The sequence below is a fragment of the Phasianus colchicus genome, chromosome 1, assembly GCF_987193195.1.
Source record: "Phasianus colchicus chromosome 1, bPhaCol1.hap1.1, whole genome shotgun sequence".
NCBI classification, from domain to species: Eukaryota; Metazoa; Chordata; class Aves; order Galliformes; family Phasianidae; genus Phasianus; species Phasianus colchicus.
In genome coordinates, this window is record NC_143436.1 from 21,857,825 (window position 1) to 21,878,716 (window position 20,892).

General features: G+C 34.3%; 1 protein-coding gene across 4 annotated transcripts in view; it reads left to right on the forward strand.

Annotated features, from left to right (window-relative positions):
• Nucleotides 1-20,892, forward strand: part of GRM8 (glutamate metabotropic receptor 8) — a 331,978-nt gene that overhangs the window by 255,211 nt on the left and 55,875 nt on the right. For all 4 annotated transcript variants that reach the window (XM_090136829.1, XM_090136816.1, XM_090136825.1 and 1 more), the window contains exon 8: nt 18,429-18,565. In XM_090136829.1, the coding sequence (XP_089992955.1) occupies nt 18,429-18,565 (137 nt within the window). The remainder of the gene's footprint in view (nt 1-18,428; nt 18,566-20,892) is intronic.

A 20,892-nucleotide genomic window follows, 5' to 3' on the forward strand; every position in this document is an offset into this window, starting at 1 on the left:
AACTGCTTCAGTATGTCATTCAATAATAATTTTTGTTGTTATGTTTAAAGTTGCAGCATTTAAGTGCTGGCTTAGAGGATGTTGAAGAATTTCATTGTCCATCTCAGTGTTCAACAGCCTATATTTTTTGGTGAAGATGTACCTTTCTGGTATACAGCGATGCAATCATCGGTGTAAAAGCTTATAAAATTGAAAATGAAAGAAGAAGGGAGTGAAAAAAGTTTCTTTTTCTTTCATTTTTCTTTTTTCTTTTTTTTTCTTTCTCCTTCCTACTTAATTCAGTTTTCACATAATCAATTTTTGTTTTGTTCGAAATGTTCACTTTTGTGTTATTATTTGAAACATGTTTGGGTATTCTTATGATAAAATAAATATTTTTGTGATTTTATATATTTACAATGGAACATAAAAAGTGTATCCAAATATGCTTTAACTTCCATCAAACTTGAGAAGAAATACTCATCACTTTCCACTGAGAATTACAGCAATTTTTGTGCCCATGGGTATTTAATTTTTCATCAGCTGGCAAGTATCACAACTTCTTGAATTTCTGTTCTAGCGTCTGCAACGCTGAAGGCAAATAGTGGTTATTGAGAAGGCATTACTTCATACTTTGTTTCAGAGAAAGTACATAAAATTTATTTTTATTTTGTACATCCAATGGTCTTTTTTTACTTGAAAAAAAATTTAACATCACCATTTTATAACACCACTATTCTAAAATAGAAGTATTGTTGAAAATTAGTTTTAGCACATTAGACATCTAAAAGAGGTGAGCAATCTAAACAGGACTACCCTCTGTATTAACTTGAAATTATATGGATGTTTATATGCTCCTAAGAAATTTATTGCTCTGAATATTCATGGTAGTTTTAAGATCTCCTGTTTAGGATAAAAAAAATCTTCAAATTAGCCGACATTTCCTCTCTGGTTTATTGAAAGAATTCTTAAATTAACTGCTTTAGCTTTTTTCAATTGAAATAATCAGCTTCATTGTTAATAATAGATACAGTTTCATGTTGATGTGTAATAATTATATTTTGCTCTTTCATAATAGAGCCTTCACTGCCAACTGAGCAAAAGTTCCTTATTTGAAACTGATTCATCTGTTTTTTTTGTATTCAAATTCCAACAATAATGACTAGGAAATGAGAACTATTTCAAAATCTACATTATATGTTGTACCATAGTAAAAATTTGATAGTTTTTTTTTTTAGATGTTATTTAGACTGTTGGTTTTTTTTTTAGATATTATTTTTTTCCAAAGCATTTAGTTCAACTCTGGTCTAGAGCAATTTTTTATCTGTCAAAATATATGTAGATAAGTGAACAGGGATGTTAGTCTGCATGGTGTAGACTTCACATGTCTCAGTTATTTCCATATATTACTATATGGATTCACTTTGCCTTTCTCTGCATGAAAATGAAATACATCCTAGTCTTGTACATACAAAGGTATGAAGCTCTTTGTGCTTTAAAGCTCCAGGCAACATGATCTTTTTTGTCCCCACCTACTGGCATTACAAGAAAAAAATCATTAACTTATTTGGTAAGCCCTGAAAACCACAAACTAAGGCATGCCAATGTGATCCTTATTATATCCACAGGTAAAGTCCACAGGATGTCTTTGAACTAGTGTTCATAGCCAATGGAACATGTGTTTTGTTACCACTGTGCCTGCAGAAACCCTTTGCAAAGAGGAAATATGTGATAAAATTTATCAACACATCATTTTGAATTCTGCTTTCTTTCACCACACCATGGGTAACTTGGATTTATTTGATTAGCCTTTGTGTGAGTTTTACCCATATTCTTATGGGCCTATTTCTGTGGTTTAGTATTAAAGATGCTGACACAGAAAAATGATATCTGAAAGGACTGCTTTTGTTTGTATTTGAAAAACATTATCTGAAATTGAACGAGATGTCTTCTATTTCTGTATTTTGTTGACTATGTATTTTCTACGTTTGATAATTCACTGCATAGAAACCAAACATCAAAATCTCAGAGATTAGGATTTTTCAGTTATGAATTAAATTATCAACATATGGTTTTCTTAAGTTGAAACAGAATTTGTCTGAACCATTTCTGATACCTTGCAGGACAGCCGGACAATTTGCTTCATTTATTTTTACTTCTTGCAGAAATGCGATACATGTGACATCCTTGTTAGTATGAAGTGGGTTAATGTAATAGGTCATAACAAGTGCTTTAATGGTTCATTAATACATCCTTAGGGAAAATTAGGAGACCAGATAAATGGAGTTTCATGCCTTTGATGACCAGAAACATATAATAATGTGCTGGTAAAATGTCATCCAAAGTGCCTAATGGTGCTAAAATAAAAAGTAAGTATATGAAAGTTTAGATGCTGTACGTAATTCAGGAAAGATTCTTCTGCTCAACGTAAGGTTAACTCAACCTTCTACCTATGGATTAGTGTACAAATCTTGACAGTATGAGAGCATGACATTTACTTCCTTGATTTCTGATATTGTCAAGGTTTCTGCTATACTGTTAAGAAAGACTTACTACGAAGTCTCTTACTGTGAACGGCTAGATTGTCTAACATTCTTTTAAATTCTTTATTATATATTTCCAGGCTTACTTAGTTTAAGACTAATACTTCTTCTTTATAAGGACACACAACTTGATTTCCTTGTCTTCAAATGTATACAGTATTTATTCATCAGTGGTACGTTAATATATTGTCTTATTTTTTTTCAGAAGCCTTTTACATTTTTATTGAAAAAACAACTTTTTTTTTTCAACAACAAAAAAATGTTTTCATTCAAAAGTTAACAGCTGGTTAACAGCTTTTATAATAAAAGTAGCATTTTTCTTTAACTCTATTTTTAAGTTTTTACAGGAAGAGTTGTTTGATAGGCATTTCACTATCTTTAAAAATACTTGTTGCAAGATTTTTTTAAATATATAAAAAGTATTAGAAAGAGGAATTTGGCAATAATATATTCTACGTTTAAATCCGGTTCCATTATTTATATGTTACCATGAGATTGAGAGGGCTTTACAGCTTAACTATATTGCTATAGATAATTTTGTTTTATTTTATTTTTCACCATGAAATCAAGCAATTCTGGAAAAGAGTATTTAATTTTGTACATTAACATTTATATTCCATGACAATTTAAAGACAGAGGGTTAAATCTGTTTGCCAGTAATACATGAAAATATTCCGTAGATGTCAGAGAAGTTTCTGAGCTAGAAGAAAGATTTCCATATTAACCTTGGAGGAATATTTACTTAAGCAGAATGTGATTAATTGGACTGGACTTGTAGTCTAATTCCTGCAACAAATCACAGGTGAGATGCATTGCTCCAGGTGGTAAAGGCTATGTTTTCATATTTTACTGTGCATCACTGATTGGATCTAGGTCACTGTATTGGGAAATGATCATTTTATACTTAGATGCTCTCTTTGTGGTGTTTCAAGTCATTATTCCACTCTTATGAACATTGTTCATTACTTTACCTTCTCAATTCTGAAAAGGCCATTACAAAGGTGTTATATTATGGAGTTTATAATACTTACAGAGTTTATACAAGGGAGCTTGTATAAAAAATCTGAAGCCTTTTTAATATGTTGCATCATTTCTGAAAAGAAAATGTTCTCAGTGAGCAAGCGATTGTTAGTGTCTGTTTCTGAAACACAAGAGGTGTTGTTTTGTCCCTTACTTTAATGTCTTACCATCTGGACACAAGTTGAAACTTATGATACTGAGAATAAACTGTTTTCTGCACAGATTTTTCAAAAGGGTCATGAGTGATGTATCAGAAGTTATGAGCATTACTTTGCTCAATGAAGCACAGTTCCTCATACATTTAAATGAGTCCATCTGATTATCATCCAGTGGAAATCAGTGTAGTTGCACGAATTTCAGAAGAATGTTTTGGTGTATTTACACTTCAGTTATGCCTATAAGAACTTCTTATGAAGCTCACAGCTCTACGCTGTGATCTGATTTAGTTCAGAGGGATAGTAAATAATGAATCAAAAAATGCAACAAGAAATTAAAACAGAGCATAAAAAGAATGGAGTGGCCAAAGTTGGATTTTATGATCTCTAAATAATTTCACAGTGAGAAGCAGAGTGAAAAGTCAACAATCGTTGCAGTCATTGGGTGAGACAACTCCAACTGACCCTTAGCTTGGGAATGCATAGCCCCTAACTACAGCAACAGAAGTGAAAATGTTCAGTCTAGCACCTTTGCACCTGGAGAATTCACACTGATTGCAAGAGAACCTATAAATCCTGTAGAACTAGGATTTCAGATATGAGAGTGCAGATGAGAATGGAGCATGAGCATTATTACAATTTTCTTGAATATGGACTGGAATATGTTTTTAGTTAAGTAGCAATATCTGTTAGTTTTCAATTACAGGAACAGAAATACTAATTATTTAGTTTGTGCAGTGTGCCTGAAATACCTTTACATAGTGGCACCAGGCAATGCTTTCTGTTCACTCAGTTTGAGAATAACTATGATCCTACTAAAAACTATAGTCAGAAGTCTTGCTGTATGATTAAATATTTTCCTTAGAGCTGTGCTGTATGTATTTTACAGAACAGTCAGAGGGCATGGCTATTTCAAAGTCCTCCTTGTGGCTTCAGCAGCTATGCACCAATACACCCCTTCTCTCACTGCCGTCCTTAGAAAGATGGGGGAAGAAAAAAATGATAAAAAAAAGAAAAGCTCGTGGGTGGAGATAAGAAACTGTTGAATAAAAGTTAAAAAAAGCAAAACTCTCACAGAAGCAAATGGAGAAAAAATATTATCTATTTCCAATCAGCAAGCAGTGTTCAGCTATGTCTTATTAACCAGGATCTCTGTACACAGTACTTGCTATTGAAGATAAACACAACCTTAATGAGAGTTCCCCTTTCCTTCCATATCTTTTATGGCTGAGAGTGACATCGTATGGTGTGGAATACCCTCAGTTTAGGTCAGCCATGTCCTCTCCTCATTTCTTGTCTATCCCCAGCCTGCTAGCCTTCTCTGGCTGGGGGCTCTGAGAGCCTTGGTGCCAGGGCTGCTCAGCAGTAAACAAAAACGTTGGTTCAGTGCTGTCCTAGCTACAAACACAGAGCACAGCATTGTATGGGCTGTTGTGAGGAGAGTTAATTCTATCCCAGTCAGATCCAGTACACTAAACAGGAAACTTCAGTTGGCCTAATATATGGCCATAATAACCCAATCAACAATTTCTCCAAGTCTGTCGTAAAAGCCCATTTCCACAAATATTGAAAAACACTGGCATGAATATAGTCCTTTTTGTTTGTTTTTCTGTTTTGTGGTTTTGTGCAGTCATTTAGGACTGCTTTTCAACTGTGTTCAGCCCTCAACCTACCAATATTTAAAGCAGCTTAAAAATATACTTTATGTGAGTGAGATAATGTCATTACTGTGGTAGAATATGAGATGAGAGAAGAGTATCCATTTCTGTAGCCCAACAGTGGCAATAATCTCTTTGCTAGGATTTAATCAAAAACTGACATGTTAAATGTTAAAAACCTTGATAACTATTGCAAAAGAAAATATATGGAATTATGTTTTTGTATAATTTTCATTTTACAGCATAAACTGTAAATATTTATCCTTGAGATTTTCAGCCAAAAACATTTATAAAATCCTATTGTTTTTGCTTTTTTTTCTTTCTATTATGTTGTTTCCACAATTCAAAATAGCTGCAAAACGAATTTAAGTTACTAGTTAAAGAGAATTTATGTCTTCATTATGATAGTGCAGAAAAAAGTCAGGATTGAGTGATGAATATGTCTTCTAGTCATTACACATTTTAGTTATATAGAGATTATGTCAAGATTTCAAAAATGTCAAAGTTAACATTTTCCATTACATTACTTACTAGCATTTCAGTATTTTGAGCTCAGATTCCTTGAGTCTGTCTTCCAAAGAAGCCTTTAAATTCTTAACTTAAAAATACTCCTGGAGCAGTTCTTATGTACTCTTTTGTTTGTTTGTTTGTTTTTGTTTTGCATATGTAAATTTTTCTTTGTAACTGAGGATTCAGAACTTTTTAAGGAAAGCTAATGTGATTATTCCGCATTTACATGAGCATGGTGTCAGGGATTTGAAAAAAAAAAAAAAAGGTTTTGTAATGTTTATCATAAAATGTCATTAATGCTAAAAATATTAATGATTAGTATTTTTACTTGTAGAAATAAAGTATAAAAGTGAATTTATCATAATAGTAGACCAGGTTGAAGTAGATCACTTTTCTGAATTTATGGTCTCAAGCTTTATTGCATTAGCAACATGTCCTGTGTTATTCACTAAAATCAGTGCAGAACTGTATCTGTAAAAATGTGTTAATGAAGTCAGTCTCCCTAAATTCAGAGAATAGCCATTTCAAGGATATATCATTACTCTCGTATACATTCATTATGCTGTTAAAAAAAAGAACAGCAGCAAAAACAAGCAAACAAAAAAGTCCACAATGCAAACCACCTTATTATTTGTATTCAATAGAAGTTGCTTTTCTTGATATTTTAATAGTTTGTAAAGAGGTGAATAATCTCCTTTTATCTTTAGCAAAAGAGCCAGTAAAAAAAAGTTCAGATACACTTTTTCATAGCACCCCAAAATATATACAGGTAGACAGTAATATAGACTGTGCTATAAAAGCTTCTCAAAAGTATTTTAAAATGCTCTTGGCATCCCAAAACATCCAGTGTGATTTCTAAAGCAGAGTCTAAAATTGGGAAGTGTAAGAGTACATATATGTGTTAAAGATGCATTAAATGACTTCAAATGTAAGTCACTTACTGAGAAGGGCTGTGACATATAAAGTGCTCAGAAAACACTGTAAATTAAAATGACTTCTTAAATGTTTTGTAGATATTACATTTTTGTCGTACAGTGTCTTTGAAAATTAACGACTCTGTAATTACCTAAAAAAAAACATGACAACAGAGCAAATTTTCAGTAGGTACCAGTTACTAATGGTCACTGTAATTATGAAGAAACAAAACAAAGCAACAACAAAAAAAGTAATGATTTGTTATCTTTTGCACTGAATGCGTTAGTTATTGCTGCTATGCAGAGTTTGAAGGACTTGACAAATATCAAGCATTCTTTTCCTTGCTATAACATCTCAGACTACTCTGTAACTACTCTGTAGAGTCTGTCCCTTTTTGGCACAATACCTTAATGAATAACGTGGGATTTGGTATGAATTAAATTAGACAGTTTTGAATTCTAGTTACATCAAACAGTAAGCTCTGACAAGGTCATGAGACTGAAATAACGTCACCTTGATACTTCAGAAAATATGAAGCTGTGATTCAGACAACAGCATCACTACTTGATACCTCTCTTCAATTTCTTTGTGATAATTGAAGTGTGACCTGCTCTGTGTGTTTGTATGTGTGCTGATCGTGTGGGTTAGTTGGTCTTTGATGCAGAGCGTACAAAAGAAATCTTGCTACATAATGGCTTGTGGATGTTTGACAATTCCTCTTTGGAGCTGTATCCGCTCTAAATACCAGAGTTTCAGCCCTGAAGCATTGGAGAGAAGGCTGCCTGTGGTCTCTGACAACAGCTCACAATCAATACTAGAAAACTAACTAATATTTTCTTACCCTGCTTAATTATCACAAAACTTACTGCACTTGGGAAACAAGAAATAACTTAATATGTCAAATATGATTTTGTTCAACAAGATGAAGTGGTTTCATGGATCACTGATGGTATGTTGTTCATACTAACTGGCATGTGAAAGAAAATATTAATTGGACTGTAGGTTAAACACAGAAGAAAGCGACATTTATATTGCAGATGTCTGCTAAAAGTGTTAACGTATTAATGGCTGCAAACTAAGAACAATCCTAATGGGACAGAGTTATGGATGCAGATATGTCTTGTTTGAGAAATCTGAATTTAAGTGTATGCTTTCAGAACTTCACCATAGTTAATAGCTTCATGATTTCTGGATTTTTTTTTAATGTTATTTAATTTCATTTCATTTTAAAGTTATTAATCGACTCCACCTTATTGAAAATATTGTATAGCGGCTACATTTCCTTTTTAATCCATTATTTCAACTGAGATTATATGACAGTGTTTTTCTTTTTTGCTTGATTTGTGTTAATTTTCATTCTTGCGATATGTAATTTTAGAAAAAAAGAATGAAGTCTTAGACATGAAACAATCAGTATTAATATGAGAAATCAAGTTTAAATATCTGAGAACTGAGATTATCATTTAAGTTACCTAAGGGAGTGACTGTTGTCTGCATCAGGTAGAGTCTTCCAGAGTACAGCATAGCGACAGAAGACCAGAATCAGAAATAAAACCTATTCTGTTATTGGGAAAGATATTCCTGTACTTGAGATGATGACGGTAGCTGGCACTCTCCCATTTTGATGTCATTTTAACAATTGGTCTGAAGATGGAGTTACCTTTCCTGACTAGGATGCTGCCTAGATGTGGCAAAGCTAATTTCATTTGTCTCCCTTCAGCTTCAGGGATTTGTATACAAGTCTCCAAAATTCTGTGAAACAGCAGCTGGAAACATAGGAGGCTTGTATGACACAGTGCCAGGCCCCATAACATTTTGAATACCATGGAGCACATGGGCAGTCTTTGTTGGACTGTCCCACCACACCCACCATATAGTCAGGATTTAGTGACTTCTGACTTCCGTCTGTTTGGGCAGATGAAAGATGGATTGCATGGGCAATGTTTTTGTAGCTACATCACCATCTTAGCAGATGTAAAATAGTGAATCACTTCTGCTGGTGTAGATATTTGGGAGCATGACATACAGGCTCTTGTTCCTTGCTGGTGAAAATGCACAGCTTATAGAGGTGATTGTTGAAAACTAGTGTTTTGTTGCTGAGAATTTCCTCTATCGTGTTATTCTGCTCTTTGTATCTGTTGTAGTTTCCATGGAAATAAATAGGAGGCATTATTTTCAGAACAACGTATGTAGCACAACTGAGAAGAGTTGCTCACTCCTGAGAAAATGAGCTTATTAACCAAATGAAGAAGGAGGAGCTTTATGAAGCCAGATTTTCACGCAAAATCATTGTCAGAACTCTTTGAAAGATTAGGATAATGAAAGAGAGAAATGAATATTTATACTTGTAATTTTTGCAACAGGGCCAACACTGTAGAATGATTTATTTACAGTGATGCAGTAGGCAATTTTTTTTTTTTTTCATATAATGCAGTGTGCTGGATAGGACAGTCACATAGCAGGTGACCCCCATTATGAAAGCACTATAAATGCCATGACAGAGGCTCTGAAATTATTAGGGACTAGTTTAGAAAATATAAATAAAGGTGGTGAAGCACTCAAATGCTGTGCCTCCCTCCCCTGAATAATGCAGAAGTTCTAGATAGAAATGAAAAAACACAAAGTAGAAAACAGGAAAAGGTAGAATAGGAGGATCTTCAATTACTTGCAGAGATAAAGACAGGGTGCAGGCAGGGTGCTCCTGAGCTCTTCATAATGTGGAGTTCTCACATATGTCACCCTGAGTGAAACTGCTGAGCAGATTTATGGTCAGGAGAGAGTTGTTTCATGCTTCTTAGTAACATATTAATTACAGTTTTAGGCAACAAAAACTGCTAATGAGAAAGTTCATGAATACTCTTGATCTCCTCACTCTCTTTTATCTCTTCCCCTAATATTGTATAGCTACAGATGCTTAAAATAGGATTTTTTTTTTGCCTCTTCATCATGAAAATGAAAACAAATGATGTGAAGATCCTTTTAAAGTAAATATCTATTGTATGACTATGTTGCTGGGGACTGGGAGTGCTGTTGCTTACACAGAGAAATGCACATTCACTTGAAATGTATTCATCTTCACAATATCATAACAGAAGAATTGCAGTTATATTTGTAGTAAAGATTCCTCTCACTTTCACTCCCACTTACATCCCACTGTATGTCTAAGATAGATAATGGTCTTTATTTTCTTTTTTTCTTGTGGAAAACTTAACCTCAGACTCTTCTCAGGAGGATTACAACAAATGTACTTGCTATTACAGTTATTTCAAGTTACATTTTAAAAGAAATTTTTATTTTAAATATAAACATAGGCTTAAAGACATTAAAATGAGTGTTTCCTACCCTAGAGCATTTGATAGCATTCAGTCTGCAATATCATACAAACACGAATGGTGGATGTGACACAGTGAGGTGGTGGGATGGCGTCTTTCGGCAGTGATGACAGTGATATGAGAGACGAGGCAAGTTCCAGATAGCTATGCAGATTTTTACGAGCATGGCATTCAGGCTCATGGTCATCATTGGATAATGGTGGTGACCTTGTCAAAAAGCAGTGTTTTGTAGCTCAGAATTTGCTCTGTCAGATAGTGTTACTGTGGTCTTTATATCTGTTGTAGTTTCCATGGAAATGATTAGGAAGGATTTCTTTCAGAGAAATTTATGTAAATTGAGATCTGTGGCACTGTTGTGTTTTGTATATATGCATGGTCTGTTATTAGACTTAAGGTGTTGTAAGAAAAGAAACAAGAGTTATGTTATTTTATATTGTGACTTGAGTGTTTGTAGAGGATATAAACAACATTTCATCAGCGTAACATGCTTTCTGAGAGCGGCCAGTAGCAGATAGTCAGGGAAAATAGCAAAGAAAATGTGAAGAATTTTTCACAAATATATTAGTCTTGCAATTATTGCCTGGAAGGCTGAATGAACTGGAGTTGAATCTAGATCACTGCTAAAAGGAATAGATAGGAATGATAGGCAAATCTTTTAAATATACCTATGCTATTGGCTGCAGTCATTCCTTTCTCTTCCTCAAATTTTACTCATTTTTGGGTAGACTTTATGACACATCATATCTCTGGCCTTTTTGTGGTAAGAAGTTCTAATACTGAGTTGAATTCTGAGAGGAAAAAAGTACTGCTTTTTGTTTGATATTTTAAATACCATGTGCTCATGATACTCACTGTGACCCACATTCTTATGCATGGGTGGAGTGAACTCTTCCTTTCACAGAAGTATGCCTTTCTAATCATTAACTGAGGACCAACGCATCAAAAAATTATTTCCATCTCTGAAGAATCATCCTTACAATCCATCAGCATCAATAATACAAAGCTGTAGTATCTGCCATGGAATTTATTTATATCAGATTATTTTAATACTAGATTCTTCACTTTTTCTAAGCCTTCCAGTGAGTACTACCATAATTTATATAATACATGCCCTAAGTCTGTATATTATGCATTTTCTGCATACTGTGTTTCCCTTTGGTTTCTGTTTTGTGCTTTCATACGTGAACAGCCAGAATCTGCCCTGTGGTAAGTAAGATAAATTGCTTAACATGGGCATTGAATGCTGTTTCAGATAACCCTAGGGTATCCATCTGGCCTCCAGCTGCTGCCTCAGCAAGGCACAGGATCTCTGTCATAAGCATATTCTGCATATCTATGTGGATGTTTCCAGTATCTAAGGATATTTAAAACAGCAGTAAGTTTATGGCAAGTGGATACAATCCTATTTTATTGTCTTAATCATGAACTCTGATATTTTAGAGCAAGCATAAAGAAGCATCTTTTCAGATTTTGAATATGTGTAAGAGAATCATCTTTTTTCTTTCTTCAGTCACAACATCGTTCTTAATTTGAAAACGTCTGCTGTATGGACATTGAGCATATAATGGTTTCATTTATCACCAACTTTACATAGCCTGATATAGGGTATCTACCAGTCTCGCTTTCTCTTTCACAAATTAGCTTGTATTAGTTCTACTTAATTGCTTATAATTCTCTCTGCTACTTATTTTCAAGTATTAAATAATTTAATAGTCCATGTTTACTTGTTCCATTCATTCCATTTCAACTTTCTATTTCATTTGTCTCAATGAGGTACTTATCAGTGACAAATTCCTGTGTAATTTTACAGATAAATTCTTGTTCTCTGGGAATTCTAAGTACTGAAAATTGAAATGGTTACCTCTTTCTACTTAAGTGAAAACAATTTAAATTATGTACATCTCTGCAGCACTTTTTAGCAGCTAATTAAAATGAAATGCTAATTAAAAAAAGTTCCTCCAACATTTAGTGCTTGAAAGTAATTATATAAATTAATGGAATAAGAGTTGGTCCTATAAATTTGAAGAGTCTTCCAGTGGTGCCAAATTCTAACAGATGGTGCATTCTGAAGTTTTTGACACACAACAGTTAACTGTGTTAGAGGGTACAATAAACTTTTTTGCTTCTATTCACCTAATCATAGCCTTGAATCCCTGCTGACTGCAGTGGGTTTCATAAAAGATAAAGCAGCCTATATGGACAGTTCAAAGGATGAAGATTTAGCTTGAGCAATTTTCATTTCATATTGGAAAATGAAATGAATATCAAACTACTGAAATCTGGTAAAATACCATAGCAAGCTTTGTAATGGAATCAGCTCCATTGCTGTTGGAATATTCTGTAGGTGGCATTTCTGGGGCTTATCACTGTTCTGCACTTCTGTCACTGAAGTAGCAGTGCCTCATGGTACCTAACTTTAATAAAGTTTTTTGTTTGTTTGTTTGTTTGTATTTTATGTATGGGAAATCCAAAGTTGCTTATTTAACAGGCTTTTTTAATTCTTTCTAAAAAATAATAATAATAATAATAATAAAAAAAAAATAAAAACAGAAAGTCTTTAAAAGCTTACTATTATTCTTATTTTGGGTTCCAAATTAATCATTTTAATATGTAGTCAGCTACTACTGCACATGAATTTGTTTTATTGTCATTCCACTAATCGAGATATACAGAGAGCAACTTCACTGGAGTTCACTGGGCAAGATTGTTTGATAATCTTACAAGGAACTAAGATCACAACTTGCATTAGAAGAGAGGAGTTTGTAGATCCACATGAAAAGAAACTTGATAAAGCAGGCACAGCAGGCAGTTGCTGACCAGCATCTTAAGAATATCAAGGTACATGTTTAAGGGTTTCTTCAGAAGAAGTTGAATTTTCAAGTTCAGTGTACAGAGGGCTTGTCATAAAGCAGTTGTTTATCAAAAGCAGTCTTCCTTAACATCAGTGTAAGGCAATAAACATTCAGAAAGATCTAATTTATCCTTGATTCTGAATTAATAAGCTCATGCTTTTTTTTTTTTTTTTTTTTTTTTTTCCTGTTGAACATTTTTGGATAGTTTAAGCTGTGTTTGAAAGACTCTTAAGCTACCGATATCACAGACACATTACTTTGGTAATGCTTATCTTAAATACTATTGAACACCCATCATTGTTTAATGCTGCTGGCTATGGAGCAGAAAAGAGGAGGAAGAATTTCCCTCTGTATTACATTATCACTTAATATCTACAATAAGTGAGTGTGTCTTCAAGCCTAATAAATTCCTATTCTTTTATGCTGTGGATATGGATTATCTTGAGTTGAATGATAACAGAACTATTTGTCAGTGCATCCAAATATAGATTTTAAAGAAAACTATTTGATTTGTTTGATTATGGAGTGATTTTTAATCAATGTCTATTTATTAGTAATTCAGTCCATCAAAAACTAGGGGGGACTTGATATGCAGTGCATAAAAGAAAGTGAAGCTTTTAGATGACCTCCTCATATATACCTACATGAGTATTAAAATTATATTGAGTAGTAGACAAATGCCTTCTTCGCAACATGAGAAACTCAGAGTTGTTCAGAAACACCCAGTGTTTCTTCGTCTGCCTTTTCTTTCTCTTTTAAACCACAGCATCGCACATAGAAAAAGCTCTGCTTTTAGAGCGCTGTAATCAGTTCAGAACTACTCACTGCCTCCCAGCAGTGAGGCATCCACGGTTTGATCTCAATAAATGCTAAGGAAGCATTGACAAATATCAATGGGTGTCATTTTTTTTCCACATAGTGGAATTCAGTGACACACCTTTGCTTCATATGTGCTTCCATGTCAGATGCCATTTGTCAGATTGCCCCTCTGCTGCCATCTGTTGCACAGCAACAACATGTAACAGGATATTGGTGGGAAGATTCAGCCTCTACTGCCGTACCACCACCATCTGCCTCTGATGTCTTAAGCCAACATAATAAATACAAGACATTACTTTCAGAACAGACTTTGTAGTTTCTATAAAGTGAAACGAGCAATTTAAACCTATGCTAACCATGGGACTCAACCTCTCAACTTTTCTTCTTAATCTGAGTATGTTAAATAAGTTCATTTTACTCTTTTGTTGTACTTTTTCAAATAAAAAAGAATAGGATTTCAAAACAAGTCTGAAAGCCATTTGAACAATGCTTCACTATACTTTGTTATAAAATTTTAAATTTTTCTTCCACTTATCAGTATATAGTTAAACATTTATAATAATTATAATAATAATCTAAAAGTATCTCAGCAAAGATAAGCATCAGAAATGAATAGCATCATAAGTTAGTAGCAAAGCTTATAAAAATAAATTAAAAGAGGTGGCTGTAAGGAAAGATGAAGCTTCACCTGTATTTTCAATACTTAGCCATGTATTCTTGAAATTTTGCCGTATACTTATGTTTTAGTCATTCATGGGTTAAAATGATACATAACAACATAACTGCACAGAATAAAATGTGAAAAAGTACATTTCCCTCACTGCTCTTTGACTGTCTTACTAGTTGACTGCTGTAAAGTTATAAGAAAAATGATTATGAAATTAGTGAAATAATTTAAAAAAGCATAGGCTGCCATTTATTCACTGAATTATCCTAGACAAACATTGCAGGGGCGTTTTTTTCATAAGCAAAAGTAACATTTTTCAGATGAAGGTGCCTAATAAACGTAGTTCCTGAACAAGGATATCTGCATTTAGTTTCTAAAGTAAATATTCTTTCTAAGAACTATTCAATGAGGTTTCCCAGAATCTTTTTATATAAGCTGTAGTTTATAAAATCTGGACTGATTTCTTCAGGTAGAGCGTTGTTTTCTATATTGCTTTCTGACCGAAATGTGTTGTGTTTTGATTTAGCAGCCAGTCCTCAACATCCATTAAATGGAACAGTAATCACTCAGTGTCTTGAACTAATACTAAAATGCAATTCCCTGTAATGGCAATAATACTGTACAAGCACACATGCCGGTATAAAATTGCATATAGTAGAGGATGTTAAGAGTGCATAATTCTTCTTGTCAGGTTGTCATAAAAGGAGGTGTGTTTGTACAACTTAGTGAGGTTTCTTAAAGTGCCTGAATCTGGATGTGTTTCCACTGACATGATAAGTTACAGTCAGGCTCGGTGTTTCCCCATATGGGTTTATCATCTTGTTTCTATACAGTGTTAGGCAGTTTTTCCACAGATACATTCACTTTAATTTGGTAAACTATATATTTAATGGGTTATCCAAACAAAGTATATTTTCTTAGGTAAAGTATTTCCTTTTTGTTTTTTGACTAGCCTGATTTAGATTCATCTAAATCATCCATCAGGTCATAATATTCTTCAGAGAAGGTTAACATTCTTTTAAGAACACTGATTAATTGTTGATGTTTTGTTTATAGCATCGAGAACTCTAGTTTCATTCTCTGCTTACACTTCCAAAGCTTCTGCTAAAATCTTGCTAAAACATCCTGAGATTCTCCTGAGCCTACTATTTCAACCTGTCTAGGTCTCTCTGCATTGCATCCCATCCCTTGGTTGTGCCAGCTGCACCACACAGCTTGTTGTCATCTGCAAACTTGCTAAGAGTTTACTTGATCCCACTGTCAATGTCACTGATAAAGATCATAAAGAGCATCTATCCCAGTACTGATCCTTGAAGGACACCATTTGTCTCTGATCTCCATCCAGACATTGAGACATTGACCACTACTCTCAGGGTATGATCTTCCTTGTCTGATCAACAGTCCACCCATCAAATCCATATCTTCCCAATTTAGAAAGGAGGAAGTTCTGGAGGACTGAGTCAAAGACCTCTCTTAAATCCAGATAGACGAGATCAGTAGCTCTTTCCTTGTTCATTGGCGCAGCTACACCGAAATAGAAGGCCAGAAGTTTGGTCAGGTTCTGTGCTTGGTGAAGCCTTGATGGTTGTTTCAGATCACCTTCCTCTCTTTTATGTGCTTTAGTATAGTTTCCAGGATGATCTGCTCCGTGATCTTCTCCAGCACAGAGGTGAGACTGACAGGTCAGTAGTTCCCTGGGTAAAAATGGATGTGACGTTGCCTTTTTTCTAGTCACAAGGGATTTCATCCGACTGCCATGAATTTACAAATGTCGTCAAGAATGTTTTGGCACCTACATTGATCAATTCCCTCAGGACTTTGGGATGCATCTCATCAAGACCCATAGATTTACGGATGTTTAGGTTACTCAGCTGGTCACAAACTTAATCTTCTCCTACATCAGAAGAAATGTTTCTTCCCCATTTCCCACCTTCTGACGTATCTGTTTGAAGGGTGTGTGAAGAGCAGTTGCAACTTCTGCTGTAAGAGAGATTGTGTTGGACTCAGTTAAGTGACAGATGAATTGAGCAGATTTTTTTGCCACTGTCAGCTGAGGAGGGCAGTGTGAAATGCTCTAATTGAAAACATGACTATATCAAAGAAGAAGATAGTTATCGTTTGTACTGTGTTTTGTAGTCTTTGTACATGATATTTCCAGAAAAAGAAAAAAGCAGTAGATTTTAAGCTCACTTTTGCTGAGCATAAAAATGACTGAAGTCCCGATTGATCTTTGGAACAAATGACACTTTGCACCTATTGGTAAAAGATACTTGCTCTTCCCACGAGCTGCTTACATGCTGCTGAGTAGAAAGATGAATCTTATCGCTACTTGAGAGCAACAGTCTGAAGGTTACTTCAATAGCTACTCAGTAAAACTGCTGAGTTTGTGTTTATTTTATGAAAGAATTTTATTGGATCAACCATTTATTTGTGCAGTGAAGAATAATTCCACTGCTTATAAAAGACTGTAGACTGCCATTTTTTCTTGCAGTTCATTCTGTCAAAGGAATTGAAGGCAAAACATGAAGAGATTTCCAAAATTTTGTATTGAGTCTCTTGTATTTTAATGGGGTCCTAAGTATTTATCATACATAATCTGTTGATACTCCTCTTTCATAGTTACTCATATCTAATTTTTGCTGCCAAAGTTTTGCTGGCAGAACTGTGAAATTGGCACAGTGATTAATGTGCCAGTTGTCACTCAGAAAGCTCTGTTTATTTCACTGGTTATCAGTTTTGTATAAAAACTGTTATACAAAGCAGAAGAACATAACAGTTTAGGGCTGACAGAGATAAAGGAAGTATTTATGCTGAAATTCTGGGGTATGTAGACTGCTAGCCCCACTTCCACTGGCACTTCTATGTAATATTTACGCAGACTTCCAAGCTTTTTTTTTGCCATTCTGTGGAAGACACTCATGCAGTGGACTTTTAGTACCTCTAAGTACTGCATCAACAAGGTTATACTGTAGGATTTTAGTATGAACAAGATACTTTCTTTTTATCGTTATTCATGTGGAGAAATGTAAAAACACGGCTGTTCTGTGTTTTTGTTTATTTGTTCTTTTACTCTGTAAACATGTATTGCATTTTCCAGTTACTGAAAAATAACTTTAAGATACTTGCATTTTGTGTCAGTGGACCTCAATTATAAATTTATTTCCTCTATATGTATGAACCTGAGAAACTGGTGAATATAACATTCTTTGTGCAGTTTTCAGAAAGCCTCTGTAGAAGTGCAGATCCTTGAAGGTGATGTCACCTTGTGGAAATTCATCAAAACATGTTCTAATTTGGCTGGTCTAGTTTCCAAGGTAGACAGGTATTTTTCAATCTTTGAACATTTTGTTGATCGAAGGAAGAACAGAGTGCCGATTTATAACTTTTGACAGCTCCAGCAATGGACCTTTCTATCTGACAGTGTCGTGTACAGAAGAGAGAGCAACAAACACAGCTGCTAACCTCAGTTTATTTTGATAAAACGCTTTTACACAGGTGGTCACTGCTACAAGCTGATTGCATTAATTGAGACCAGATTTAGACACTTGTTCCTCAAGGTCTTTTATAAGCATTGGCACTTACATTGAATGTATTCATTTGTTTTCATACTTAACAGAGTTCTTTAAGGAGTTCATTCCAAGATTGCTATTTGAGTCTACGGCATTATATTCAAATCCAAAAATGAAATTGTATCCTTTTGCATGCCAAAAGTAACTCTTCCACAACTGATGTTTGGATTTTTTTTCAGTGTTGTTTTAGTTAATTTACATATAAGGAAGATTTTATTATAATATCACACATTTTCTTTGTGAGATTTTTTGAATTTATTACAATAGTAGCATTGCATTAAGAAGAACCTACTCATTGTCGTCAGCTTCCTCTAATTAGTACTCTAATTACATACTCTTCCAGAATATGTATTTTTCTGGAAAATTACTGTAAAGGTATTTATCCTAATTGCTTGTTAATTTTTTTCAGGGAGTGCTGGAACACCTGTTATCTTCAATGAAAATGGAGATGCTCCTGGACGTTATGATATTTTTCAGTATCAGATCACCAACAAGAGTACAGAATACAAAATAATTGGTCATTGGACCAATCAACTTCATCTAAATGTAAGTGGTAATTTAACTACGATGCAGACATTGGAGAAATACAAACATTTGTATATTACATTATTACACTTCAGTAATGTTGAGGATTTCTATTAGTTGGCAGAGAAAAGTTATTCCATTCTCTTTTTGGGAAGACTGCAAAAAAATAACATAAAAAATGATTTTTTTTTTTTTTAAAGTTGTGTTACATATTCTCCTGCTGCTTTAAATTATATTTTAGAATCATTTATATATCAGATATTCCTTGGTTTGACTATGAAGTTAGGCTGAGAAATAGTAATTCATAGTTCAAAAGAAGGTGTCAGACAAAATATTTCACACATATATATTGCTTGGGTCTTTCAAATATGAACAGAATGCAAAGGGATAGAAATGTACTTTGTAAAAGGGACATTTGGACTATATGACCACTTCTGATTTGGTTGAAACACTGTGATGATGAACTACTGAAATAAATATATTTCTTGAATATAAAGGGAGAATTTGGAGTTTTTAGATATAGTTAGCCATTATTACATAACAACAGAGGAAATAAACAACTCTTCCTTTGGAAGTGTTTCTAATTTATCCTTTACTGTATTCTGCAAGTTTTCTGATAACTAAACTCCTCATGTGCATTGAACCATATTTGTTTCGAAATTCACCATTCCAATAAGGTTCAGAGAATAGCTTATGAAAGAATATTTCAATGGTAGCTAAGCATTAAGCCATAGCTGTAATTTGAGAAGTTTTGGGGATCAGGAAAGCTACAGTCCTGAGAACAGGGAAGTTAAGCCAATCCATCTTATACAGGGTTTACCTTAGCTTTTCAAATTTGAAATATCAGTTGTTGTTTTGCTAAAGGATGGTATGAACTGATGACTGGATTCACCGAGAGGAGTTTATTCAGTGATTTCAATCAAATCACAAAGAGCAAGTTTCTAACAGTTCATATAAGATGTTCCTGATGAAATGTAAGAAAGACAGTATTGTAAATATGTACAAATGATTCTCATGTTGAGACTACTTTGCAAATAATTGTCTGAGTGCTACCATTAGTAATACATGTGGTAGCTCCTCATTCACAAGCTTAGCTTTTAAACCACTTTATCATATCTGTTATTTTATATCTGTAAGTACTTGGTAAGGTCTCATTAATTTAATTATTCGGCCCAAATAGAGGAAACAAAAAAAACCCAGCCCTACAACAGAAATTATATGTAGCATATTGTGTAGCAGCATTAACTCCTTCCAGTAACCTGATATCTATCTGTTGAAAGGCATGAAAGGAAAAAAAAAACAGCATCCTAAATACATTTTAAGATTAATACTAAACAGTAATTTCTGGAAACTATTAGAGTTAGATCCATATTATAACTGTTATAGCAAATATTCATGATCTTCTTAATTGCTATAGTTTTCTGAATAGTAACAGTATTTATAAAAAAGCTGAAAAACTAATGTGTACATTTTGTACATATTAGCACTAAAAGAGCAGTTATATAGTAGGAGCTATCTTAGAATTTGCTTCAATTTTAATTCCATTCCAGTTTGCACTTTTCTATCCCCACCGAGGCTACTCAATTTTTCATTAATCTGTAGATCTTCCATCCCATTATTTCTGCCTGATGTATGTGTACTGCAGTGAGTTCTCTGACATACCAATGGATTGGTTTCTATTCAGACTGCTGAGACTGCACCATGCTAAAGCACACTGACCAAAAAAAGGTACCAGGAAAGGATTTAACGACACCTCTTTGTAGCTCTCACTGATAATGGATGTATTAGAATGTACCTGTGGCTCTTTCTTTTAACCGCTGTGAGGTCACTCACTGGACATCATAATGTGTCCAAATTCACAGACGAGCTACCTAGATTGTGAGTGGTAGAGATGTCAGATTGTTGGTGCACTGTCCTGCTGCTGGTGTTTGAGCTCGTAGCTTCTCTCACCCCATGTTCACCTGGCTTCTGTGCTCCTGTGGGTTGCCCATACAGCTGGATTCAATGAGATTTTTCTCTCTCTATCTTTCACCTATTTCTGGACTTACTCATCTTGGAGGACCTCAAAAGGGAAGATTGAACTTTATAGTTTTTGGTTTGTCAGGGCTTAAGATGCTGAATTTCTAGTTGTCATTATAGACAATTGGACACACGCTGTTGGTGTGTACAGGTGCTGGTACAGTAACAGTGAACAAGAAAGACATAAAACGGGGGGATGCAGTTTGTTTCCCTCTGTTTCTGTATGCACTGAACTTGTTTAATCACGTCAGTGATTCTTATGCTACATGGTGATTTGCTGTGACAGCCCTACTGTCACATCTCACTAGATGAAGGGTATTGAAACCAAG